Here is a 27,829-nt window from a genome sequence, read left to right as displayed (position 1 = left end):
TTTCGATTTCTCAGAGCCTTTATGGTTGGCAGACGAAGACTCAGATGTTTGTTGGCTGGAGGGATGTAGAAAGTCTTTGCAGGAGTGTTTCTTTTGTCCTTTCCCACTAGCTGATAGTGTGGCAACTGATTTCGCTGCCAGGGGACGAAGATTTGGTGGTTTGCTGTGCAGCTTCAGGAGAAGGAGATGAGGATGCTACCCTGATATTGAGTGATTTCACAACTGCATTACTAAATTGGAGGTTGCAAGCCTGCATGGCCATGTCCTTCATGGAGCGAGACATAGCAAGAATGGTAGTATAAGTGCTCAATGCTAAAATGCAGGGCTTTTGACAACAAATTGTGAGCAACAGGGTAGGGTACTTTTTCCTTCATCCAGATTTCCTGGACAGCTCATTTGCTGAGATATATGGGACATTCACACGATTACAACTGATAAAGTGGCAAGAATGAGACAGGCAATCTCCCTCATGAGCATCTCTACCACAAGTAACAAATTTGGCCGTGTTTTGAAAGGACACATGAGTGAGCTTATAATGTTGACACTGGTAGCAATTCATCAAGTTTGGAATGAACGGCCCGACATGATGACTTCATAGCCTGCCTTAATCTTGGTTGGAAACATTATTCATTAAAATGTTAGAAAAAGAATGCATGTAGGCACTAAGTTTACATCAACCTTTTTAATTAAGCGGTGGACCACTGTGATGCCATAACCAGAGAGGTAATATTGGATTTCTCACTTCGTCACCTGAGTGCACATAAGACCATACGAGGAATTCAGCATATGATGGGTCCCGACACAAACAGAATAGCCATGGAGGAGCAAAGCTGTAATGAGTTGTTGGGCTTAAAAATCACAATTGGCCTACAGAGCCAAAATCCCATTACATAAGCGAGAGAAGGATTTCACAGCACCTGCAATTGCATTGACGCCTTTCTGAATATGCCGTGGTTTACACAGTCTAAGGCTTTTGACAGGTCACAGAAAATGCCAGTAGCCTCTAATTTATTACCTAATAAATTAAGGAAAAGACTGATCTCCTTCAGTATGTGACACCATGAGGAACTGAGGTGCAGCTGGGAGAGTTGTTGAATCTTTAGCCTTATTTCATTCAAGTTTACTAGACATAGACTGAGATGAACGTGACTGGTTCACTGAAAAAAAAAGCTCCTGTGATCGATAGTATCTCCAATGGTGCACTCCTTCCAACTGAGTGCCCCCTCAGAGGGGGGCTCACCCACCTTAGGTGACTGTTCACACCTCAGGTCACACCTCTTGGAGTCCAGAAGCAATTGGCAACTGGGAAGGTAACGACTTAGGCAGTCACCCCTCCTTGGGCCTGACCTGTACCATGGGGTACATGTGAACCCTACCTCTCAACCCGAGGCTGGGAATTATGCAACACCCAGTTGCCTGTTACACATCAAACACATGGTCCAGCCTTCTGGAGTGCACAGGAAGGAAGAGGAAACAAAGAGAGACCTCAGACACCAAATCAGAGGAAGAGGAACAGATGGAGAACGAAGAAAGTAGGGAAAAACAGAAAAGGGGCTGTTCCAGTGTCGAGATACTGAAACTTCAGAATGCATTCCCAAAAGCACCCAAGCATCTTCCCCAAGGGAGGAGAAGAAGAATGGCAGAAGACAGACAAGCAATACGGAAAGGGAAGAAATTCTGAAAAGGCTGGGGGCCCATGGTAGCCAAGCACAAAGGAGAGGAGGGGGTGTGAAAAACCTGAATTAGCAGCAGACTTTTGATTTTTGAAGGTAGAAGCAATTTGCCTGGGAAAACGGATTTACAAAAATTTATACACTACTGGCCATTAAAATTGCTACACCAAGAAGAAATTCAGATGATGAACGGTTATTAATTGGACAAAAATATTATACTACAACTGACATGTGATTACATTTTCACGCAGTTTGGGTGCATAGATCCTGAGAAATCAGTACCCAGAACAACCACCTCTGGCCATAACAATGGCCTTGATACACCTGGGCATTGTGTCAAACAGAGCTTGGATGGCGTGTATAGGTACAGCTGCCCATGCAGCTTCATTACGATACCACAGTTCATGAAGAGTAGTGACTGGCGTATTGTAACAAGCCAGTTGCTCAGCCTCCATTGGCCAGACGTTCTGAATTGGTGAGAGATCTGGAGAATGTGCTGGCCAGGGCAGTAGTCGAACATTTCCTGTATCCAGAAAGGCCCGTACAGGACCTGCAACATGCGGTCGTGCATTATCCTGCTGAAATGTAGGGTTTCGCAGGGATTGAATGAAGGGTAGAGCCACGTGTTGTAACACATCTGAAATGTAACGTCCATTGTTCAAAGTGCCGTCAATGCGAACAAGAGGTGACCGAGATGTGTAACCAATAGCACCACATACCATCAGGCCGGGTGATACGCCAGTATGGCGATGACGAATACATGCTTCCAGTGTGGGATCACCATGATGTCGCAAAACATGGATGTGACCATCATGATGCTGTAAACAAAACCTGGATACATCAGAAAGAATGACATTTTGCCATTCGTGCACCCAGGTTCGTCACTGAGTACACCATCGCAGGCACTCCTGTCTGTGATGCAGCATCAAGGGTAACCACAGCAATGGTCTCCGAGTTGATAGTCCATACTGCTGCAAACATCGTCGAACTGTTTGCGCAAATGGCTGTTGTCTTGCAAACATCCCCATCTGTTGACTCAGGAATCGAGACGTGGCTGCACGATCCGTTACAGCCAAGCGAATAAGATGCCTGTCAACTCGACCGTGCTTGGGATCCAGCAAGGCATTCTGTATTACCCTCCTGAACACATCGATTCCATAGTCTGCTAACAGTCATTGGATCTCGACTTACGCGAGTAGCAATGTCGCGATACGATAAACCACAATCGCGATAGGCTATGATCCAAGCTTTATAAAAGTTGGAAACGTGATGGTACGCATTTCTCCTCCTTACACAAGGCATCACAACAATATTTCACCAGGCAACACCCATCAACTGTTGTTTGTGTATGAGAAATCTGTTGGAAACTTTCCTCATGTCAGCAGTTTTAGGTGTCGCCACCAGCACCAACCTTGTGTGAAAGCTCTGAAAAGCTCATTTGCATATCTCTGCATCTTCTTCCTGTTGGTTAAATTTCGCGTCTGTAGCACATCACCTTCATGGTGTAGCAATTTTAATGGCCAGTAGATATCTTCAGTTCTCTACATATTGCTCCCTTAGGGACTGTAAGATAGAACTGGACTAATTACAGCATACATAGAGGCATTTAACTAATTATTCTTTAGGAGCTCCATACATGACTGGAACAGGAAGAAATTATAATATGTTGTTGCTGCAAAAACCGCAGATTAGACTTCACGACCCATCAAAGGGTGTGCAAGCAAGCCACCTATGAAATCCTGTCAATGTGCACTTCAATACTGCTGGAATAGCATTCTGCAATACAGCTGTCTATAGTAGCTGTGGTCTGGATTTCCAAATGCCATGGCACAATGCTGCACTTCTGTAATCACTGTGAGACAAGAGCTGGGCTCCTGTCACAACGTAGCTGGTCAGATTGAATATAAATGCTCGTCACTCAGCACTTATATTTTTAGTTTAAATTGTTCATTGAGCTCTGACTACAGCTAACACATGTCAGTCTCTGTTCCAGCCATCAGTCCAATGTGGGGTTGAGCAGTTTCAACCTCACCACACTGCAGCATCAGCTAGCTGCTTGTCTATGAGCTGGTGGTTCCATGTCTCAAGCCGGTGCCACCAAGTGAAGGCCACCTGTAGAGTGTCTTTGTATGGCACTCTAGATGACTCCAAGGGCGTTTGGTTTGACACAGCCCAACATGCTGTCCAAAGCAGATTTAGGGTTGTCTAGTAAGTGATTTTAGGTCTTTATGTCGATTGTTCTTATTCCTAGTTTTCATACTACATATTCAGCTATTAGTTGGAAATAAGAGATGTATTACTTGCAACAAATTTCATTAAGGAATAAAATACTGAGAAGCAGTGGTGAGAATACAAAGTTCCTTGAACAGGTTTCTACAAGACATTCTTGAATTTACACCAAAAATGATTCTTATCACAAACTTTTGCACCCTAGAGACTTTTGCTTGGTTTGATGAGTTGCCCCAGAATATGATCCCATATGACAATAGAATGAAAGTAAGCAAAGTATGCAAGTTTTTTTATATTTATATCTCCTACAGCTGACATCATTCTCACGACAAATACAAACTTGTTTAGGTGCTTAAGGATGCCATTCCTAGCTGAATTTATTATTGAATTGTAATCCCTCTTCGATCTGCAAGTGCTCAAATGTTATGCTGGAAGGAAATCTCTTACAGCTTCTGAACTGCATATAGTGGGTCTTCTCAAAGTTTAATGACAGTGCATTAGATTTAAACCACTTATTAATGTCAGTGAGAATTTGATTAGCAGCTATTTCTAAATCTGTGCTTGACTTGCTACTTATTGCAAGGTTTGTATCATCTGCAAACAAAACAATCTTGGCACCTGGCAATGTAACAGGTGAGAGGTCATTAATGTACACAAGAAAAAGCAATGGACCCAAGATGGAACGTTGAGGAACACCACATGTAATTAATTCCCAGTCAGATGAAGACTGTCTGCTTACTGCACAGGTATTTTGCAACAACACCCTTCGTGTCCTGTTAAATAGATAAGACTCAAACCATTTCACAGCATTGCCAGTGACACCATAATATTCCAATTTACTTAAGAAAATGCTGTGGTTTACACAGTCTAAGGCTTTTGACAGGTCACAGAAAATGCCAGTAGCCTCTAATTTATTACCTAATAAATTAAGTACATTCTCACTGTAACTGTGAATAGCTTTCTCTATATTAGAACCCTTCAGAAATCAAAACTATGACTTGGACAATATATTATTTACAGTCAGATACTTAAGGAGACACTTGAACACAACCTTTTCAAATATTTTTGAGAAAGCTGGCAAAAGTGAAATTGGTCTTGAATTGAATTGAATTGAATTTTATTTGATCCTGTAAGATTACATTGTGTACAGTAAATGTACGTGTAATATAGGACATGTCAAAGTGTTAACATTTCTTATCACTTATTTTTCTACACCTTTAGCTTACATTTTTACATTACTGATACTGAGTAACAATATACACAAATTTAATGGCATAAGTATTCTGCAACTCTGTAAAACTCTTTTTCAATGAGATAGTCTTTAAGTTTCTTTGGAAAGTCATTGTGAAGTACACTATCTTTCAGGGTTTTGGACAGACTTCTTAGTAGTCTGATACCAAAGTACTGGGGTCCTTTTTCTAGCATTGCCAGTCGGTGGGGTATGCTCTGTACTTCATTCTTCTTTCTTGTATTGTGGGTGTGTACACTAGCATTTGTAATCCAGCCCTCACTACCTTTTGTGATGTACATTATCGTTTTGTATATATACAACGATGAAAAAGGTCTTTCTTCTTAAAATGGTCCTAATTGCTTTTTTTGTAATGTGAACACTCGTTTTGTCTCTTGTTTGTTTGAGTTTCCCCACACAGTCACTCCATACTGTAAGTATGGTTCGAAAAGTCCATGATACACTGTACACAGAAGGTTCTTGTGTGAATACTGTGATAGCTGCATTATTAAGAATATGACAGAGCTCAGTTTCTTACAGACATTATTAATATGTTTTTTCCATTTCAGTTCATTATCCACAAGAATACCTAAGAATCTAGCAGATTCTTCTTCTTCCAGACTTGTTCCATCAACCTATAAATCAATGTCTACAGCCTTTTCCTTGTTTTTAAACACTGCATACCTAGTCTTTTTTAGATTTATAACCAGTTCATTTTCCAACAGCCACTGAGCTGTCTCAACACCTATATCATTAACAAATACATTAAATAACAAAGGCCCCATTACCGAACCATGCGGCACTCCATATTTTATGGATTTGGTTTTTAATTGGTACGAGTTTCCTAATGATACATACTGCTTGCAGTTGCACAAGTATGATTTTATCCATTCACCTGGTTGCCCCCGAATGCCTTAGTAGCTTAATTTTTGTATCAGCATTTCGTGGTCAATGGTGTCAAATGCCTTTGAAAGATCCAGAAACATTGCAGAGACAATCATTTTCTCATCCAAGGACTGTAAAATGTATTCTGTTAGACTGACAATTGCTGATTCTGTAGATTTACCCTTTCTGAAACCAAGTCGTGTGGGCATGAGAATCTTATGTTTGTCCAAATAGTTAACTAATCTGGTATACATAAGCATTTCTAGGATTTTTGAGAAACCTGATATCAGTGAAACTGGTCTGTAGTTGTTGGGATCATCCCTACACCCTTTCTTGTACACTGGCACTGTCTTCGTTATCTTCAGTTTTTCTGGAAAAATTGCATCTCTGAAAGAACAGTTTGCTATGTTCTTCAGTGGTGTTATTATCTCCTCACATACCAGCTTTATTACATGATTTGATATTTCATCATCACCAGCTGATTTGTTGGACTTCAGTTTCTGTATAGTTTTCCATAATTCATCTTCTGTGACTGGTCTTAAGAACATAGTACTGCATGCTCTTTTTGGTACCTTAATATCCTTCTGTTTTTGATTATTTCTTTCCAATTTTAGGTTTTTTACTACAATGATATAGTTATTATTCAGTATGTTTGCTATTTCCATACCATTTGTGACCACTGTGTTGTCTATTTTTATTGACCTAATACCTTCTTCTTTGCTTGACCCATCTTTTTCCTTTCTTTCAACATTGATTGCATTCCAAGTTGCCTTTGCCTTGTTTTTTGAGTTCGCTATAGTGGTGTCAACTGCTCTTGCTTTCGCTTCTCTTATTGTTTTTCTATACTTCTTTTTTAACATTTTATAGTTTTCAGCTTCGCCCATCCATCTCACGTCCTGAAGCTTCCTTCGCTGTTCTAGTATTTCACTGGTAATCCACTGTGTTTGATCTTGTTGCCTTTCTTGTCTCTTTACTTTGCGAAATGCTACATTAAAATGGTACTTAATTGTTGAAATAAATGCATCATATTTTTCATTTACACTCTGGTCCTGTAGGGTTTCACTCCAGGTTTCCTTACTTAACATTGTTCTAAAGATGTTATTTTGTTCACTGATGATCCTAATTTCTTTGGTTTTTTGTTTTGGTTCTGATACTGAGTCATTACTTCTGCAAAAGCTGATTAGTTGTCCATGATGATCAGATATTTCTGTCTGAACTACATGTGATTCATAGTTACACATATTAGTAATTATGTTGCCAATAATTGTCTCACTTTGTGAAGTCACTCTTGTTGGTGCAGTTATTGTCACTTTCATGTTATGCTGTATTAACAATTCTTCAAAATCCTGTCTTATTTTTGTGTCTTTTCCCATGTCAACGTTGAAGTCTCCACATATATTAAGATTTCTCTTCATGTTCATTCTCAATAAGTTAGCAATTTTTTTTAGAAAGATGCTAATATTGCCACATGGTGACCTGTACACACAAAACGCTCTAAAATCCTCTGCCACTATACCAGTAACTTCAAAGTCTTTTGCTCTAGCTATGGGAAATGTAGCAGCTTCACTGTTTACATTCTTTGATAGAGTACCTGTTTTAATATATATACAAACGCCACCACACTTATATTTAGATCTGCTGAAGTAACTAGCTAGTTTGTAGTCCTTTATTGCCACATTAGCATAATATATCTGGTCTTACTCCACTCAGGAGTACTTCTGCTTCTAATTTTTTGTTACCAGGGTATTGAATATTTTGATGAAGTACTTTTATGTAATTTTTCTTTTGTTGGTTTACATGTTGTGAGCTGTATTCTGGGGCAAATTCTTTAGTATCATCTTTTTTTGTATGGTGCTTATATTTTTCTTTTCCAGCTGGAGTGTATGATTTTTCACCCCCTTCAGGCCATATTAGTTTCCCTTGCATCTGATGATTTTGCAGACATCTGCAAACATTCTGCTGAACGTTACAGACCCCAGTCTATTTAAATGCAAGCCATCCTTCGCTAGTGAGTTTTCACATAGGAATCAAAATTTTATGGGATACTGTCAATCTTCTTTGAGCCACTTTGTGGTTTAGTGCAACTTCTGGATTCAAGTAAGAAATTGCATGCAATAAGTTTTATTTGAGGGGTGACCCTTGCAAATTTCATAGTATGCCAATAAAACACGTTCACATACTTTAATTTAGCAACAATATTTCTTCTGCAGATACACACTTAATTTTTTTAGTGTACTTCTTGTAAAACTTGTAGATCCAGACTGATTCTCTTGCTATAATCACATTCTTCAAGTCAATTTTAATTAAAGGTAAGTTTCTGCTTTTTAAGATGTTTAGTTTCACAAATCACTGCTTTGACATTGTAATAAGATTATGTTGTTCATCGCATAAAAATGAAGTCATTGGAACATTGCTCTGAAAACTGAGCAAAAATGGTACCAAGAAATGCAATGTTGAACTGAAGAACATCAGTTTTTGGGCTAGCAATTTGTCTGCCAATGCTGGGGTAACTGTTTGATTCTGCAACTGCAGAAATCATGTGGTTTTGAGGTAAAGAACTTACCAAGCCATGACTAGAGCACCTTTTCATCCAGAAAGTAATTTACTTTAAAGTTTTTTAACAGAAGGTGGGGAAGATGAAAATCTGAGGCCGCAAGGTCAGGTGTATAATGGGGGTGCAGAATGACATTTCAAACCAACTCCTGTATAACATTTTTTATCAGTCTAGCAGAATACAGACAGGAGTTCTCATGAAGCAGCATCACTTCATTCAGTCTTCCTCATTGTTGTTCTTGGACTGCGTCTGCAAAATGTCTTGGTTGTTGATAACAAATGTCAGCAGCAATGGTTACACCTCAGGGAAGCATTCCCTAGTACACTACACCATCACTGTTCCACAAGATGCTTAACATTATCTTTTGTGGATGTGCACAGGTTCTTGTGCAGAGAATTGGTGCTTTGTTTTGACTCAACTATTCCTTTCTTTTATGTTAGTATAAAGACACCATTTCTCATCACCATTAATGCTACAGGATAGGAATGGTGATACTGTTCATGAGCCAACTAATGATGATTGGGAAGCAGAGATGCACTTATGGCCACCCACTGACTTTTGTGATTTTGGCTTACAGCATGCCGTACTCACACACCCAACTTTTGAATCTTCCCCATTGCATGCAAATGTCACATGATGGTGGAATAATTACAGTTCACATCTGCCAGTTCTTGGACACTCTGACATGGATAATTGTGTATTAATTAATTTAAACGATCTTCATCATACCCCGAATGTCTTCTTGAACATGGAGAGTAACAAACATCAAAACAATCCTCCTTAAAATGAGAAAACTATTTCTTACTACACTCTGTCCAATGGCATACATGACACAAATGGTTCTGTCTGCCAGCACTGCTATCATCCCTCTCCTGAACTCAAACAGAGGAATATGTCAAAAGTGTTCAGATTTCTCCATCTGGCTCTCCATTTGCTAGCATTCAGAGCTCTACTCACTATCTACAAATGACAGAATGACAGACTAGCAAAAGTGAATACCAATAAAAAATAACAGTCAATAAATAAACCCATATCAGATGGAATATCCAAATGCAAAACAAAGACACTACACACACCAACATAATATTTGATGGTCTGTGCACTTACAGATGTTTTGTTCATGTTGTTAATGAGTTTTTTACCTTCATTCAATTGCTTAAAAGTGAAAGAACTGCCAAATATAAGAATGCATTTGAAGGAAAGCAGTTTTCTCAGCCCTTTAGTCCCTGTACTTCGTGCTGCTCAGAACTACTGCCAAACAAAAATACAATCCAACAGTGTGTGGGAATCCAGTAAGTACCCATTAGGCAGGGAGCAGTAACTTGTGCAGGTGTGTGAGCAGATAAATGATGAAAAAGCTACTCCTGGCCCATCCACATCTTAAACTCTGTTGACACAGGGTGAAGTGAGAAAAATTATTGTAAATGACACACAGTGTTATGAACAGAAGAAAGTAGAAATACTGATAATTGCATTAACATTATGGTGGATTACCCATGCTAAAACTGAAAGCTAGCTTCTTCATTCATAATATTACATCAGTCAAGCAGTTGTTCAGCCCCATAGATCTGTTCAATACATATTCATACAAATTGGTAATCTTTGTGATTATGATGTCTTGTTTTTAACTACTACCAACAACAACAATAAGGCTAAATATGCGATAAATAAATAAATATATGGTGTAATGAACTTATAGAGCTATTTATATGGGAGGAAATTTACAGTGGTAACTGATCATGCTGCAATAAAACGGCTATTAGGATTAAGAGATCCATCAAGCAAGATAATGCATACAGCACTAAATCCACCCACTAGACAAAGCACACAGAAATGCAGATGGCCTGAGTTGGAACGTTAAGGCATTAAAACTGCAGAGTGGCAGAAAGTGCAAGCAGCTAACAAGGACTGTAGGCTTTCTATAAGCTATTTGCAATGCAACCACGATTCATGAAGTGATATGCAAGCAAATAAAACTTAGAGCTCATGCTGAGGTTCCAGTTGCACTGCAGGATGAAGTATTGAGATAGGTGCACAGTCATGTGATAGCAGGTCACGGGGATGAAGGACAATGGTATGATGTGTAACTAAACACTGTTGGTGGTGAACATGTAAGCAGGACATAGACCAACATAAACAGAACTGTGTACCATACACGCAGTGAGCTGGATTGAGTTCTCAGGTCATTCCACTACAGAGATTACCAGAGGTCAGGAAACCATCTGAAATGATCAGTTTGGACTTTTCAAATACTTTTGGATACATGGTGACTGAGAATCACTTTGTACCAACAATAATAGATCACCTTTAGTGCTTCATGGAAGTGGTGGCTATTCCCAATCAGCAAGTTGACAAAGTGCCTCAGGCCATGGTAAATAATTTGTTGTTGAAGTTCAGTGTTCTAGACATGTTAATTATGGACAAAGGCACTTTGTTATTTATCATTAATTTGTAAATTAAGAACGAGCATGTTACAGCCACAGACAAACAGGAGAATAGAATGGGTTCATCAGACTAAAAAAGATATTGAGTCATTATGTCAATAGTCATCATTACAACTGGGATATTGTGTTACCCTACGCTATGGTAGTGCATTATCCTAAAGTTCATGGGAGTACAGATCTATCACCTATGGCTGGAAGATGCCATCACCATTTGAGGTAGTGAAGCCTAAAGTAAGGAAAAATAGGGAACTGGTGTGGACCTTTGCAAGAACTTTATAGACAGTGTGGAATCAAGTGCAAAAACAAATACTGCAAATAAAACAGATACATCAGCAAAGGATGAGGCATCAAAATGCTCATTTTCTTGTAGGGCATTCGGTGATGCTTATCAGCTCTTACGCTCCAAAGAGAGAGGCAAATAAGTCCTTCAATCATTATAAAGGTGTGTACAAGCAGTCAAGATGACCTTACCAGAAAATTTTATACAGTAGACTCCTACTTTAACAACAGTCATCCACATTGGGGGTATCTGATCCTTCCAGGTTGCACCATAATCTTCACCCCATTACCAACCTCAGTCCCAAAAAAGGGGAGAGGATGTATGAAGGGGAAGATGGCACAGCAAGTGAAGCTGGCACCTCCTGCACAGTATGCACATATGTTGCCTTCTGTATTAAGAGCCAGTGTTAAGCTCATGTAAAAAGGAAAGGATAGAACAGTAAAAATTGTTGCAGTTTTATTAGGTGCATTTTATATATCTCATATCATCTATTATGGTTATGAGAATATGTGAAGTGAAATATCTACAAATGATATAGGGTATTGTTTAGTTACAGTTTTATTTATATGTATTTACTTGGGAGTGTACCAAAGTCTTGGAGCATGCAGTGGCCTTATTACTGTGTGGTCACTGATTGACAGTCAGTTGGTGTTGACATGGCAAATAACAATGTGTGTGCAGTGATTTTCGCACATGTAACTTCCATGGTTGTCCATACTATCACAAAGACATGCATGATGCCCATGGGACATCATCACAACACAACCACAGTTTCAGAAGGCAGGACCTCACTGGGTATACTCAGTGTATGACCCAGTTGTTGTCACCACCTGCTACAAATAAGGACACTCAAGAGGAACAGAATGATTTGAATTACAGAACTGCAACATACTACTGAACTGAGTTCAGTGTGACACAGCTCACAACTGATTTTTCAACTTCCAGTAACAACAACAACGGGGGCTATTGCTCTGAATTTAAAATATCCTCTGCTGTATTTATCTGATAATCCTTTAGAAATACTGCCTGTGAGAAACCTTACCTACCTCATTAATACCCTCGATACCCCCAAATCAGTAATATCGATGAGCGTATAGCTGCAGAGAATGGGAACATTACTTCGCAGCCCACAGATGGACATTCAAGTGAGCTACCTACAAAATCCTGTCACTGGACAGCAGAATACTGTTGCCGTAGCTTCTGCAATGCAGCAGTCTGCCAGAGTAGTGAGCTGAATTTCTACATGCCATGGTACAACACTGCACTTCCACAGCTACCTACGCGACAAGAGCTGGGCTCCTGTCACAACATAGTCGGTCAGAGTGACTATAAATGCTCTCTATACAGCTATTAGCAGCACTTTTACTTGTACTTCAACTGGTTCCTCGACTTTTGACTATGGTCAATGCCATGACTGCCTTCATGCCATCTGTTGGTCCATTGTGGGAGTGGGCAGCTTCAACCTCACCAAGACGCATTGTCAACTAACCGATGGCCTATGAGCCACTGCTGGACCCGATAGTTTCAAGTCTTCAGCCAGTGTTACCATGTGAAGGTCGTCTCTAGGATTTCTTCAATGGTCCTGGGTTTGGCAAAGGGCATCTATGCACCTGACCAGCTGTCCAAAGATGCTGCTACATAAGGTTGCCTGTTGTTGGGTGATGCCTTCCTTGTATCAGCAGGCCCACCTCTCTAGCTGCTTGCTGCTCTGCCACTGAGGCTAACACAAACAACCCTGACCACAGGTCCATGCACTCCTCTGTGAGTTACAGTGAGGTAGCACCCCACAGACTGGATGACTAAACATGCTGCTGTGGTTCTGTCGACAACAGTTTGTAGGAAATCATGCTGAATAAGTAATGTTTATACTGAAAGAGCTCTCCTGAGTCTGCACTTGCCATGGTACTGGTAGAATGTAACCCACAGTCCCACACATCCGATTCTGGGGCAGAAGCAACCTTTCCGATGAATAGTGGTGACCACATTGCCACACATGTTGCTTTGATGTTGTCAACAACCTTTTGTACGGAAATCATGCAAAATAAAGAACGCTTATACTGAATGAGTTTTCCTGACTCAGTGTTCGCCACAGTACTGGCAGAACACAACCCACAGTTCCTGCACATGCCATTCTGGGGCTGAAGTGACCTTTCTGGCTAATAATGGTGTTCACATCACCAATACAATCACAATGTGATACCATGGTAAGTACCATCTGCTACACATTTCACAGTGGTTTGCGAAGTTGGTGATACATTCTGTGGTTTGGTCACATGGTCAAAAGCTTTAGAATAATTCTTTTGTTATCTAAGTGATGTCAATCCAAAAATCCAGTTTACAATGGAACTGAAAAATGGTGATGGAATGTCCTTCTTGGATGTTTTGGTTATGTGATGGAATGATTGAACATTTGCACATAAAGTTTTTCAGAAAGCCAAGCACACAGACATTTATTTGCAGAATTCCAGCCATCATTCACAATAGGAGAGGGATGTCATTAAAAGTACTGACAACAGAGTCAATTTAATTTACACACAGCAACATCTGCAAGTCAAAATTAAAGACCTGAAACAAGCTTTTAAGGAAAATGGCTATTCAGGAAAAGAACTAAATGGGCTTCTGTGACCAAATAACAGTAGACTGAAGGACAAGAATAAAATACAATTATGGGCGAACACAGTTTCTCTTCCTTTATTAAAAAAAAGCAACTAATCAGTTTGGAGAGACTTTACAGAGACATAATACCAAACAGGTTTCTGACCAACAAAGAAAATATACACACCATATACTCATATACACAACGGATAAACAATCTCCTCTGTTGGCATGTAGGATATATAAAATTTCATGTGTGGGAGGTAAACTCTACAGCAGAATTACAAAGAGAAGTGTGAATACATTTCTGAAGGAACACAAAAGTCTTCGCCAACTGAGGAAAGTACAAAAATCAGGTGTAGCAGAGCATGATCAGGAAATCACGACATGAAATCTTCCAAAAACAAAATTTTATCTAGAATAATTAACTATTTTTCACAGCTATTTAGAAAAACCATCAAAATATACGAACATGGCAGTAATTTTAACAGAAAAGAAGAAGAGGCCATGAAACTTAGAGATATTGTACACCAGTTCTGCAGAACTGGTAGACAAGTTTTATCTTTCACATATGACAGTTCAAAGTTAAGTTTATTTCCTGACAAGGATTATCTCTGCCTCCTTCACCCTCTCATTCCACCATGGTGTCTTCTTTTCCTTCACCCCTCCGGACACTCTACCACAGGTCTTCTCTGAGCAGAGTTAACAAACGCTTCTTTCTGAAGGAACACAAAAGTATTCGCCAACTGAGGAAAGTACAAAAATCAGGTGTAGCAGAGCATGATCAGGAAATCACGACATGAAATCTTCCAAAAACAAAATTTTATCTAGAATAATGAACTATTTTTCACAGCTATTTAGAAAAACCATCAAAATATACGAACATGGCAGTAATTTTAACAGAAAAGAAGAAGAGGCCATGAAACTTAAAGATATTGTACACCAGTTCTGCAGAACTGGTAGACAAGTTTTATCTTTCACATATGACAGTTCAAAGTTAAGTTTATTTCCTGACAAGGATTATCTCTGCCTCCTTCACCCTCTCATTCCACCATGGTGTCTTCTTTTCCTTCACCCCTCCGGACACTCTACCACAGGTCTTCTCTGAGCAGAGTTTACAAACGCTTCTATGAATTTATCCCATTCCTCTTCTACATTGACATACTCAGTGTTAGGGATTTTATGCTTAAGTAACTCCTTAAACTTTTCTTGTACCATGCCATGCTTTAGTTTACATGCTTTTATTTTCCTTTCCCTTTCTTCCTGTATGTCTTTCAATACATTGAATCTCATCTTTGCCACCACCACTCGATGGTCTCCATCAAAAGCCTCTCCTGGGAGTGCAGTTACATCTGTCAACTGTCTCTGATTTTTCTTTTCTACCAGAAAGAAATTGATGACCATCTTCCTCTGTCTGTCACCCCATCCATATCTCATTATCTTTTGGCTATTCTTTTTATGGAACCATGTGTTGCCCACAATCAGCCCATTTCTTTCACAAAACTCAACCAGTTTCTCTCCTTCCTCATTTTTCCTCCCATATCCATATGGGCCAATTATCTCCTCGTTCCCTAGCCTTTCTTTGCCTAACTGCTTATTTAGGTCACACATTACTATTGCTTCCACATCTGTAATTATACTCTCTAATACCTCTAGAAAATCCTCTATGTTCTCTGCTTTATTTCCTGTTTGTGGTGCATATACTTGGATGAAGTCCTTCACTACATTCCTTGTCCTCAGCCAAATCCTCATCACCCTATTACTTGTGTATTCTACTGCTTCTACATATTCCTCTAGGTTTGGTTTTACTATGATACCTACTCCAATTTTGGCTTCTTATCCACCACTCCAGTAGGGTATGTAGCCTTCCCTCATTTTCCTTCTACTTCTTTCCTTCCATCTAACTTCATCAAGTCCCATAAGTTTTACATTTTCCTTTTCCATGAAGTCTATCAACTCATCTGCCTTCCCAGTAAGGTTCATCACATTAATGATACCCACCTTCACTGTGTTGGTGCCTAGTCGCCCACTCCTCATAGTTCTCCCAGCACCCCAAGAACTGTGCGTCGCCTGCAGGGAATGTGCTAACCTCCAAGGCTGGTTTTGAAGTACCATTTCATATATAGGCTATTATTATAATGGGTTCGCCACTCCCAAAGGCATTTTAGAGCTGCTGCCAGCATATGTTTAGGCCGCTCCTAACATGGAGAACCAATGTCGTTTGTTGCCACTCCTCTGGACTACAGATGATATGGGAAGTAAGGTACGAAGACATTTCTTTCGCTTTTCCACCGTTGGGACTTGTAAAATCCTCTTCCGTTTTCCAACCATTGTCTCTCTTCACCTGTTACCCTGGTGAGGGGCCCTTATAGGGTACTACCATTGGGAGCCACAGGTACCCAGGTTTTCTAACGAGGTTGTTACTCCCCCCCCCCCCCCCCCCCTCCTCCTCCTCCTCCTTCCTCACCACTTGCAAGGTGAGGCCACGGACTTGGGACCGGCACTGGCCAAGAAAGCCGGGCATGAATGGAACATAGACTCAACAGCTGAAAGTAAAAGGAAATACCAGGATAGTAAAAATAATTGTAAGAAAATGGTAGCAGAAGAAAAGAGGAAAAGCTGGAAGAAATTCACTTGAGAGTTGGAAAAGATGTTACTACTGGTAAGAAGATGATACATGGAATTACAGAGAGTATGAGGAAAGAAAAAACATACACACAGCTAGTGGAAGGGGAAAGCGGAGAGCTATTAATGCAACCAGAAGAGATAAGGAAAAGATGGAAAGAGTACTTTGATAAATTACTACATGTGAAGAACGGCAAAGGAAAGGGAATAAGTGTACAGCAGGGGAGCAGGGGTCTGGAAGAAGAGGAGGATATAATGATGTTAGAAGTGGATCTTGCTCTGAGAAAAATGATAACAGGAAAAGCACCTGGGATAGATGAAATTATTGTGGATATGATAAAGGCAGCTGGACCAGTTGGGCTACAGTGGATATATAGACTAATAAGATGCATTTGGACCCAAAAATGTGTACCTGAAGAATGGGGAAAGGGAATAATAATCCCAGTTTTCAAGAAGGGTGATGGAAAGTATGGGACAACTATTGAGGGATCACATTCATATCGCAAGTAGCAAAAATAATACTAGAAAGAAGAGTGAGAGCAAAAGTGGAAGGGCAGTTAGAAGAGGAGCAGTATGGCTTTCGTCGTGATAGGTCAACAATGGACCCAATCTTTAGTATGAGACAGTTGATGGAAAGATAATGAGAGTATGGGAAAGATCTGGTGATGACATTTCTTGACCTACTGAAAACATATGACAATGTTTGCAGGGAAAAGGTATGGGCAACCTTGAAGAGAAAGGGAGTTAGAAAGCAAACACTTGAAGTCATTCAGGCAATGTATGAAAAAGCTCTAGTTGTGTGCAGACACCAGTTGGAAGAACTGAATGGTTTAAGAATGTTACGGGACAAAAACAAGGAAGTGCAATATCACTACTACTATTTACTATGGTGATGGATGAAACAGTCAATGAGAGGAAAGCTCATAGAGGAAGGGAGAGGAAGCTGTTACTATTTGCTGATGATACTGTGGTGTGGGGAACAAGCAGTAAGGAGGTACAAAAACAAATAGACATCCTAAATGGTAAGGTCGAGAAATATGGAATGAAATTTAGCGTGGAAAAAAACAAGTCCATGGTGGTAACCAGAGGTGATATAGAGGGCAAGGGACAAATTTATATTAAGGGATGGGATATTAAAATAGTGGACAACTTTAAATATTTGGGAAGTGTATTAATGAGGAATGCTCATTTGGAGACAGAAATTGGCAAAACAATACAACAGAGTAGTACATTTTACCAGGGTGTGAGGGGCTTGGTGTGGGGAAGGGAAATACCAATGAGGTGCAAGCTGGTGTTATACAAGACTTACTTCACACCCATACTAATTTACAGTTCAGAGACGTGGACTATGACTAGAAGAGAGGAGAGGGGGATACAATCCAGTGAAATGAAGTTTCTGAGAGGTATACTAGGGAAGACGAGGAGAGACAGTGAAAAATGAAGATGTTAAGAAGGACATTGGAGTGCAGAATCTGACTGAGAAAATTGAAAATAATAGATTAAGATGGTTTGGGTATGTGAAGAGGATGGCAGAGGGAAGAATACAAAGAAGAATGATGGAATTCAACATTGAGAGCAAGAGGCCAAGAGGAAGATCGAGAACAAGACGGATTGATACAATAAAGATGAGTTTAAGGAGGAGAAACCTACTATGGAACCAAACTGTGGAAGAAGAATGGTGGAAAGACTGAGTAAAGTGGCGATGTACCATTGATACCCCAACCCGACAGATGTTGGATAGAGGGGAAACGAAGATGATGATGATGAAGATGAAGGATTATCTCTGCTGATCACACATTAGCTTATACCATTTACCTTTTTCACTGTTTCTCTGTTACTCTCAAACGTCTGACCTATCAAGTGGCAGGACTCATGGGAACAACCTCAGATGTTCAGTGCAACTCTTGACAAAACATCAGAACAAAAAAGTTTCATGGACAACAACCACACAGCCCAAAAGATTCACCAGCAGCTAAAATGTAGTATCCCATGGCTTCAATACCAATGATTCACAATTAGAATCAGTCGACTCATACAAATACCTGAGTGTAACAGTTTGTAAGGGTATGAACAGAAATGATTCCAAAGCCTCAGTTGACAGTAAGGCAGATTTCAGTTCATTGGCAGGATACTGGGAAACTGTAGTCAGTGTACAAAGGAGACTGCTTACAAATCACTTGCTCATCCTAAATTGGAATATTGCACAAATGTATTGGATTCATACAAAGTAAGACTAACAAAGGTACTGAACATTTACAGTGAAGGATGTGTCACATGATATTTCCCGGCTCATCACTTGGCAGTTGTGGAACTTCGTCATAGTGTGCACCCACTACACATCATCTCTCAGTTCTTCAGTTGTACTAAAGTAGGGCTTTTATCATCAGCAGTTGCAACAAGTTTAGTTCAAGTTCAATGAAAAAGATTTGTACTGAAACAAGTGATTTCAATCACTAACATTCGTCACCATTCAGCCAAGAATATAAGAGTTATGAAGAACTTTTAACAGCTCCCCCCCCCCCCCTCCCAATTATTCTGATAGTGAGCTAAGGTAAGTTAAGACATCAATTAAAAGCAGCAGAAAAATACCTAAGATAGGTCTGATGGAAAAGACAATGTCACTTGTTTCAGTACTCTTAACGTACAAATAACAGAGTAGAAGTTGTTTGCTTGAAACTCAGTCATCTAAACTCATAATAGGATTCAAATACAAATGCATAACTGCAAAACAATCCATTGGAAGCTTACAATTACTTCACAGGTAAATCTTCTGTACAAGCCCCATTATCTGTTTGAGTTCATTTCAGACAATTCAACTCAACCTATGTTGCTGTATTAAGAAAACTAAATCACTTCATTCATGTCAATGCTTAAAGATATCAAATTCGAACATAACCACTTGTATAATTACAAGGTGTACAACTTTGCTTCCGCCATTTGCCGATAGGTGGCAACAACAGTAAGTAGCGGTCGAAAGAAACATATCACAGATGTCAAGCAGTTAGCTTGGACCTCGGTCAACATAACCTCATTCAAACATTAGTCAATTTGTGTCTGAATCATAAAGTTGTTCTTGATTGAAAATGTCAGTTTATGAGCCTAATTCTCATCATTTGTGGGAAGTATTATTGATTTGTTTCAATATGAAGAAAACAGTGGCTGAGTCTCATTGAATACTCTCAAGTACATATGGTAAGCACGCTATTAGTGAAAGAATGTGTTGAGTGTTTTCAACGCTTCAAGAATGGTGATTTTAATGTTGTAGACTGGCATAGTAGTGGAAGAGAGAATGTTTTGAAGATGCAGAATTGGAGACATTGCTCAGTGAAGACTCACCTCAAACTCAAGAAGAACTGGCACGATTAGTGTGAGTGACACAGCAAGCCATTTCAAAACGCCTCAAGGCAATGTGCATGATTCAGAAAGAAGGAACTTGGGTCCCATGTGAGCTAAAACCAAGAGATGTTGAATGGTGTTTGTGAACAGTTGCTTCAGAAGCAAAAATGGAAGAGATTTATGCATCATGTTGTGACCATGTATGAAAAATTGGTTCATTACAATAACCCTAAATACAAAAATTCATGGGAATATCCCGGCCATGCTTCCATGTCGATGGCGAAACCAGATATTCACAGATCCAAGATCGTGCTCTGCATTTGGTGGGACCAGCTCGGCATCATGTATTATGAGGTGTTAAAATCAAGTGAAACAATCACAGGTGCTTGTTATTTAAGGCAATTAATGTGTTTGAGCAGAGCATTAAAAGACAAACGGCCATGATACAGCGAGAGTCACAATAAAGTGATTTTGCAGCATGACAGTGCTCGACCCCAAGTTGCAAAAGAGGTCAAAATGTACTTGGAAACGTTAAAATGGGAAGTCCTACCCCACCCACCATATTCTCCAGACATTGCTCCCTCTGACTATCACTTGTTTAGACCAACGGTGCATGGCCTGGCTGACCAACACTTCCGATCTCATGAAGAAGTCACAAATTGGATCGATTCATGGATTGCTTCAAAAGATAAAACAACTTTTTCGATGCGGGATTCATACGCTGCCTGAAACATGGGAGAAAGTAGTGGCCAGCGATGGAAAATACTTTGAATGACACATGTGTAACCAATTTGTTTCATTAAAGCCTCAAATGTTGGGGAAAAAATGGCGGAAGCAAAGTTGTACACCTTGCAGTTACCTTGAAAGGACCCTACCAGAAATAATTATTCTCCTGGAAAACAGAAGAAAATTTTGGTTGTTTAAGCAATGTTTGTGGAAAAAATTGTACAAAAATTTGGAACACTGTTCACCTGAAGATGGACACTGCACACTCTGAAGTGCCTCCTTCAGAATCTGCCTGGCTCGAGTGAAATCTTCAAGGGCTCGCCACTCCTCGTTAAGATCATTTTTCAGCTCTTGCATTTCCAGCCATTCATCAGTTCCTGCCTCAGACTGTTAAATGATATATCTCATCAATATTGTAAATGTAAACATGTTCAAAGACATTAGTTTCTCTATTATGCAACTGCAAAACTGTGGATTACATTGAATTATCATTTTCAAGTAAGTCCCCTCATTTTCAGAAAAACTGAACAAACCTATTAACAACAGTTCCTTTTAGACTACTGATTAGTTGTCAAAAAGCAGTAGATACTAGTAAAAGCTTTTGCCAATTAGTGCTCATGTATTAAAAAAAAATACTTGTCAGAATAAAAGATGGAACATTTTGAGAAGATAAAACTGGTGTTATCTATTGTTTGATCAGTTTATATATGTCATATTTCACTATAGTTGAATTGGATCTCTGACAGTTGTGCAGTAACGGGCATTATACAGTTGGCCACACTTTCAAATACACATGCTGCCAATTACACCACAGCGTTTTCTACAGCTGCCACCACAGCACGAGGGCACTGCCATGAATTGTTACGCTGCTGCTAATGAGAGGCAAGCATCCCCTCTCCAGAGCTCCAGCAGTGGGTGTACTTAAGTTTGAACATTCATGTCCCGGCTCATTTTTATTTCTTTCCCACTTGAAAAACATTTAGCCTTTCATAGTGGCCAGGGCTTGACATCTTCTAATTGACATTGTACTGAAGAGTGACAGATTTGTAAGTCTTCTGTATCTGCATGTATTTCTACTCTCAAATTTCTTGGTAGCAACTGATGCTGCAAGGTCCGCAAGAAAGTTCTGTATTATTTTTACTATTTGATTTTAGATGTAAGCTAAATAAATATCTGAAGCCTCTGTGCAAGAACGGCATCTGTTATTTGTTCTTGTATCCATTAAAGAACTACACAGCATGCAAAGGAACACACAACAAACTGGTGACAAGGATGGGATGGGGAACTTTGAATACCGGAGTGGGACAATCTTTTTTAAGTCTATTGAATTATTTTTTGTGCATATGCACATATTTAGCTGAAATATTTAAGCTGAGTTATTTAAGGAATTATGGCAAACCAGGGAGAACAATGTGTAAGTGCTGTGCAGTGTCTAATATGTGCAGTGTCTAATATGTCTTGTACATTTTCAGAGTCAACAAATAACAGAACTGCTGTCAGCAGTTTTTTCCCCTCGTACAAGCACAAGCAGCCCAGCAGCAAAACACACGAGAAGCTAATGAAGGAATTCAGCTACTGCCTCTGCCCTTCCAACAGTTTGATGATATGAAGGAAACATGGAAAGAATACATAAAATGGCTGCATCAACATTTCAATGCCTGCAGAATCACACGTGAATCATGTCATGCACTTTTCTTTTCATGTGTAGGAGTGTACACCTACTGCCTCCTAGTGAAATTGTTTCCCCTCAGTGAGTCCCAAACCCAGTCACACAAGGGACATACAAAACTGGTCCTGCACCTCCTGCTCAAAAATAAGGTAAGGGAAGACACAGAAAATGTACACACATGCAACATTGTAGTGATTAGTCATATCAAGGATGGATTGTGGAATTGCAGGGCATGGCTAGAGACAATAAATTCAGTTGTGTCTGTGGCACAACTTGTCAGTGTGAAATGCTTTGTGATGCTATAATTCAGAATCTATCAGCTCAGAGATTGAGGGCTGAAATTTTAGGCATCGCAACACTAGCCTTAGTGAAGTGCTTAAAGTTATTGAAGCACATGAAGTTCAAGATCTGGCCAAGCAAGTCTTCTGTCTACCAGTTATTGCTTTACTTGAGACAAACAACACATATCGTAGCCAAAGCCCCATCCCCAGCACTTGCAAGTCAGCACCGTATAAACAAGGCCAGACACAAAACATCCAGCATTTGCATTGCCAACATAACACTTATTACACTGCCCCAGCTCCACACAAAGTGAAGTCATGCGTGAAATGCTAAGTCACCTATGATCGGAAGAACTGCTTCTTCAGACAAGCTGAATGCAATTTCTGTCATTGCACGGGACATGCAAAACTGATCTGCCCGCAAAAACCTTCAGTTTCATCTCATGTTCAGATTCTGCACCTCCTCCTGCTCAAAAATAAGACAAGGGAAGACACAGAAATGCACACACATGCATATAATGCAAATACCAAACACGTCAAAATGGCTCTCCCAATCTCGAAATTCACTAAAGTACTCTAACACAGTTTTTCACAACACAGAATGGACAACTGTCTTCAGAGCATGTCACAAACTGTGGATTACATTGTGTATCTGTAACCAGTAGATGCCTTTACAACTAAATACCACAGCTCCTGTGACACTCCTTAACCTAGATACATATGAAAAAATTGGCCAACCATCCTTGAAAACATCAAGTGTGCATCTCACCATCTATAACAGTGACAGCATTTCAGTGCATGGAACATGCTGCTTACCTGCAAAATACAAAAACACGACTAAGGAAGTCACTTTTGCTACAGTCCACTCACGCATGATCCCAAATATTTTTGGTATTGGTGTATTTGATTCCTTCAGGTTAGATGTTGTGACTCGCCGATCTTTCAAAGTGCCACCAAGCAGTTATGCACATCCTCTACATGCGGCGCTGTCTGCCAGCCATGCAGCAGCAGCGCCACCTAAGCGGCCAGCCAGCCAGCGGCCACTAGACTTGGACTCAGTATTGATTTGACTGTTAAAGTGTACACACGTCTTAATCTGTTTACTTGTTCTGTGACTTTCATGTATTATGTCTTCCTAGAAATATATTTGTTCAACTTTAAGTTACAACAGTTGGCGACGAGGTAGTGATTTTTCTTTTCCAATGTTGACCCACGTGTTTCCATGGCTACTTTAGAGCAACTATTGCAAGGTCTCATAGAACAGCAAACGCTTCTCACAAATGCGATTCGTGATTTCGTCGCAGCATCAAATGCGGGGTGTCTCTCGTTGTCGTCTCTACCTACTTTTCCTCCTTACGATGAGATGGCGGAAGACTGGTCTAATTATGAAAAATGTCTTCGACAGCACTTCTTGGCATTTCATGTCGCGGATGAACAAACATGTAAGTCTCTCTTCCTTTCATGTATTTAACCTCAAATGTATTGGTTGTTGTCACAATTGGCTCCTTTCAAAGATCCTGCATCTTTGTCCTTTGCTGAAATGTGCCCACTTCTGTCCGTCTATTTTCAAAAGCAAACATGTGATAGCCTCTCGTGTTGCCTTTTATCGTTGTCGAAACAACCGAATCAATCCAATCACGCTTGGGCTACTGAACTTCACGGCCTCAGTAGAAAGTGTCAATTTGTTACTGAAGTTCACAAAGAATCCTACACCGATTCCATGGCACAGGATGCTATTATCCGAGCGGCGACTTGCAGTTGGAAAATCTGACTCTAGATGAAGTCCTATCCATCATTCAGTCTTTTGAAATTTCTAGTGCAGCTGGAGCGCAAATACGGGCATGGGGCGGTGCCGGGGAAATACAACCTCTGTGCGATGTTGACGAAGCATGTGGCGTGTCCCCGCCAGCCGACGTGGCCGCAGTACGCTTCCAAGTGCAGCCTCAGCCTAACTGTAAACAAACCTCTAAGAAACTGCAGCAAAACCCATGGCAACTTCCTTCATGTCCACAGTGTTTTACAAAACATTCACGAGAAGATTGTCCACAATGTTGGACCGTGTGTCACAAATACAAAGAAAAAGGGTAATGTGTCATCCGTTTGCAAATCCGACTGCATACATGATGTTCATGAACATGACGCTGATTTTTATTCTGTGTTCTCTGTCAATTGTACTTCTTCCCTTTCAGGGAAGTTATTCCTCACTGTCCAAATACTTGGCCGAGATGTTCGCATGCAGGTGGATACTGGTTCTGCTGCCACTATCATCTATTCTCAGATGTATCTTCAGTTGGGTTCTCCAATCCTGTCACCAGTAACTAGGCAATTACAGACTTACAATAAACAGAAGATTTCTCTCTTGGGACAATTTGATGCTGAGGTATCTTACAAATCTGTCATTCGCACTGTTCCCATATTTGTGGACGACCAGTGAGTGGTCCTCTCCTGTCGTTGTCGTTGCTAAGCCAAATGGTCTCTGTGGCGATTTCGAAGCCACTGTAAATGCTCAATGGCTTATCGACACATACTCTATGCCTCGACCTGAAGAATTGTTCACAAAACTTGCTGGAGGCCAGTATTTTTCTAAACTTGACATGTCAGAAGCTTATCATCAACTTCCTCTTGACGCTGCTTCCCAGCAGTTTCTGGTCCTTAACACACCTTTCGGCCTCTATCAATACCAACGATTGCCATTCGGGGTTGCCAGCACCCCTGCTCTCTTTCAGTGATTCTTTGAACAATTATTGCTCACTGTCCCTGGGTGTATACATTACCAGGACGACACTGTTGTCACTGGCTCCAGCACTGACGAACATCTTCAAAATCTCCGCACACTTTTTCATGTCTTACAGATTGCCGGTCTTAAGTGTAATCTTCAGAAATCAAAATATTTTCAGGCATCTATCATGTACTTGGCGTTTCAACTCTCTAGGGGTGGTATTCGTCCACTTCAGCAAACTGTTGCTGCGATCGATGCCCTTCCTCACCCTACATCTGTTAAGGAAATGCACGCCTCCTTGGGGAAAATAGCATACTATCACATGTTTTTACCGTCTGCTGCTTTGATGGCTCAGCCGTTGCATCACCTGTTGCATAAAAACGTGCCTTTTCACTGGTCCATGTCATGCGATGCAGCTTTCCATAAATTGAAGACTATGCTGAAACAGGCCCCGTGCCTGGCTACTTATCGACCTGGGCAACATATTGTTCTTGCCACAGACGCCTCTCGATACAGTGTCGGTGCAGTCCTGCGCACCATTTTTCTGACGGTTCTGAACGCCCCATTGCTTATGCCTCCAAAATGCTCACGGGTGCCCAACAAAAGTATTCTCAAATTGAAAAAGAAGCTTTGGCCATTATTTCTGCTCTTCATAAGTTTGGTGTTTTTCTCTATGGATCCAAATTTCATCTTGTTACGGATCACAAACCACTTGCTTCCTTGTTTCATCCATCAACGTCACTTCCCAACAAGGCTGCACACCGCCTCCAGCGTTGGGCTCTTTACTTGTCTTGTTTCTATTGTGAGATTCTTTTCCGGCTGATGGCTCAACATGCGAATGCTGATGCACTGTCTCGCCTTCCCATGGGTCCTGATCTGGCATTCGATAGGGATGAACTTTTATGTTTCCACCTGGATGCTGCCAAGCAGTGGGTTGTAGATGGGTTCCCCATCACCGGGGACCGGCTGGCAGCTGCTATGGGTTCTGACCGTACCCTCTCCTGGGTTTTACGCTGTATTCAGAAGGGTTGGCCAGATCGTCCATCCACTAAGACTTCTGATCCGTTGCGTAACTACTACGTTTTGCGTTACCACCTCACGGCTAGGGATGGTGTTATCCTCCTTTCCACCGAAAATACTTCGCCACGTTTTGTGGTACCTGCATCTTTGCGTGCTTTGGTCTTGCGCCTCCTTCACCAAGGGCACTGTGGTGTCTCTCGCACAAAATCTCTGGCGCGCTGTCATGTGTACTGGCCCAGCATTGACTCCGAAATCGCACATATGGTCACTGCCGCCACCCGGAAGTCATCTTTGTCACCGTGGCTTTTGCCTGAGAAGCCCTGGGAGTGTATTCATGCCAACTTTGTGGGACCTTTTTTAGGTACTTACTGGCTTCTCATTATTGACGCCTACTCTAACTTTCCTTTCATTGTCCGTTGCACGTCGCCTACTACTGCGGCAACCACCAATGCTCTAGCTAGCATTTTCTCTTTGGAAGGCCTTCCCTCTACTCTTGTCACTGATAATGGCCTGCAATTTGCATCTTCTGATTGTAGATTTTTGTGCCCGTCACAGCGTCATGCATGTCACGGCCCCTCCGTTCCATCCACAGTCAAACGTTAAGACTGAACGACTGGTCCGCACATTTAAGGCTCAGATGAGGAAACTCCTGACCTCTTCTGCTGCGGATGATGCGCTTCTCCAATTTCTGGCTTCTTACCGTTTCACCCCCATGGGTGACCAAAGCCCAGCTGAGCTCTTACATGGCCGACAGCCCTGCACGCTACTTCATTTTCTGCGGCCTTCTACCTCACAGTCGCGGGTGCCTTCACTTGGCTGGATCACCGCCGGCGACCTTGTATGGGTACGGGGATATGGCAGGTGGCCAAAATGGAGTACTGGCTGCATCTTACGACATCTTGGCCAACGCCTGTATGAAATCCAGACGGATGTTGCAGTGCATCATTCGAACCAGCTTCGGCCTCGTGTGCCGGCAACACCTGTTCCGCATGCCGCTACACCACCTTCGGCTCTACCTGATGCTCGGGATACTGGAATCTCTCATTACTCACAACACAGTCCTCTCACCACCATATCGGTGCCAGCACAAGAACTTACATCACCAGGAGACGTACCCATGCAGGAAACAGATGACCATCATCTGTCGGAGCAACTCTACTTGCCTCCTTCTCCTACGGATGCAGGCACATCGCCCATGTCTCCTGTTATAACAATTGGACTTGCAGCAACAGGCAGATTGGTGCACGGGGCTCCAGCAGATTCGAGCCCTACGTCTTCTGTCATCTCGACCTGTTATCTTCGGGGACACTTCCGTCCGTACAGGAAGCCTCCTCCTCGAGACTTTACGGCCAGTCAAACAACACCTATGGATGTTAGCAATCTACAGGTCACCTCCATCAAGACCTGTGCAAAAAATTCAAAGGAGGGGAAAGTGATGTGACTCGCTGATCTTTAAAAGTGCCGCCGCGCAGTTACGCGCGTCCTCTACATGCGGCGCTGTCTGCCAGCCATGCAGCAGCAGCGCCACCGAAGCAACCAGCCAGCCAGGGGCCGCTAGACTTGGA

General features: G+C 41.1%; 1 protein-coding gene across 6 annotated transcripts in view; it reads right to left on the bottom strand.

The window, feature by feature from the left end:
• The window catches only part of LOC126356293 (uncharacterized), a 312,745-nt gene that overhangs the window by 224,354 nt on the left and 60,562 nt on the right, over positions 1 to 27,829 (bottom strand). For 5 of the 6 annotated variants that reach the window (XM_050007188.1, XM_050007190.1, XM_050007189.1 and 2 more), the window contains exon 4: positions 20,821 to 20,962. The exons of the other annotated variant lie outside the window; for it this stretch is intronic. In XM_050007188.1, the coding sequence (XP_049863145.1) occupies positions 20,821 to 20,962 (142 nt within the window). The remainder of the gene's footprint in view (positions 1 to 20,820; positions 20,963 to 27,829) is intronic. 6 annotated transcript variants of the gene reach the window in all.

The sequence above is a fragment of the Schistocerca gregaria genome, chromosome 3 (genome assembly GCF_023897955.1).
Source record: "Schistocerca gregaria isolate iqSchGreg1 chromosome 3, iqSchGreg1.2, whole genome shotgun sequence".
Taxonomy (NCBI): Eukaryota; Metazoa; Arthropoda; class Insecta; order Orthoptera; family Acrididae; genus Schistocerca; species Schistocerca gregaria.
The sequence above is the reverse complement of the archived record's forward strand: the minus strand, read 5'-3'. Positions and strand labels throughout refer to the sequence as shown.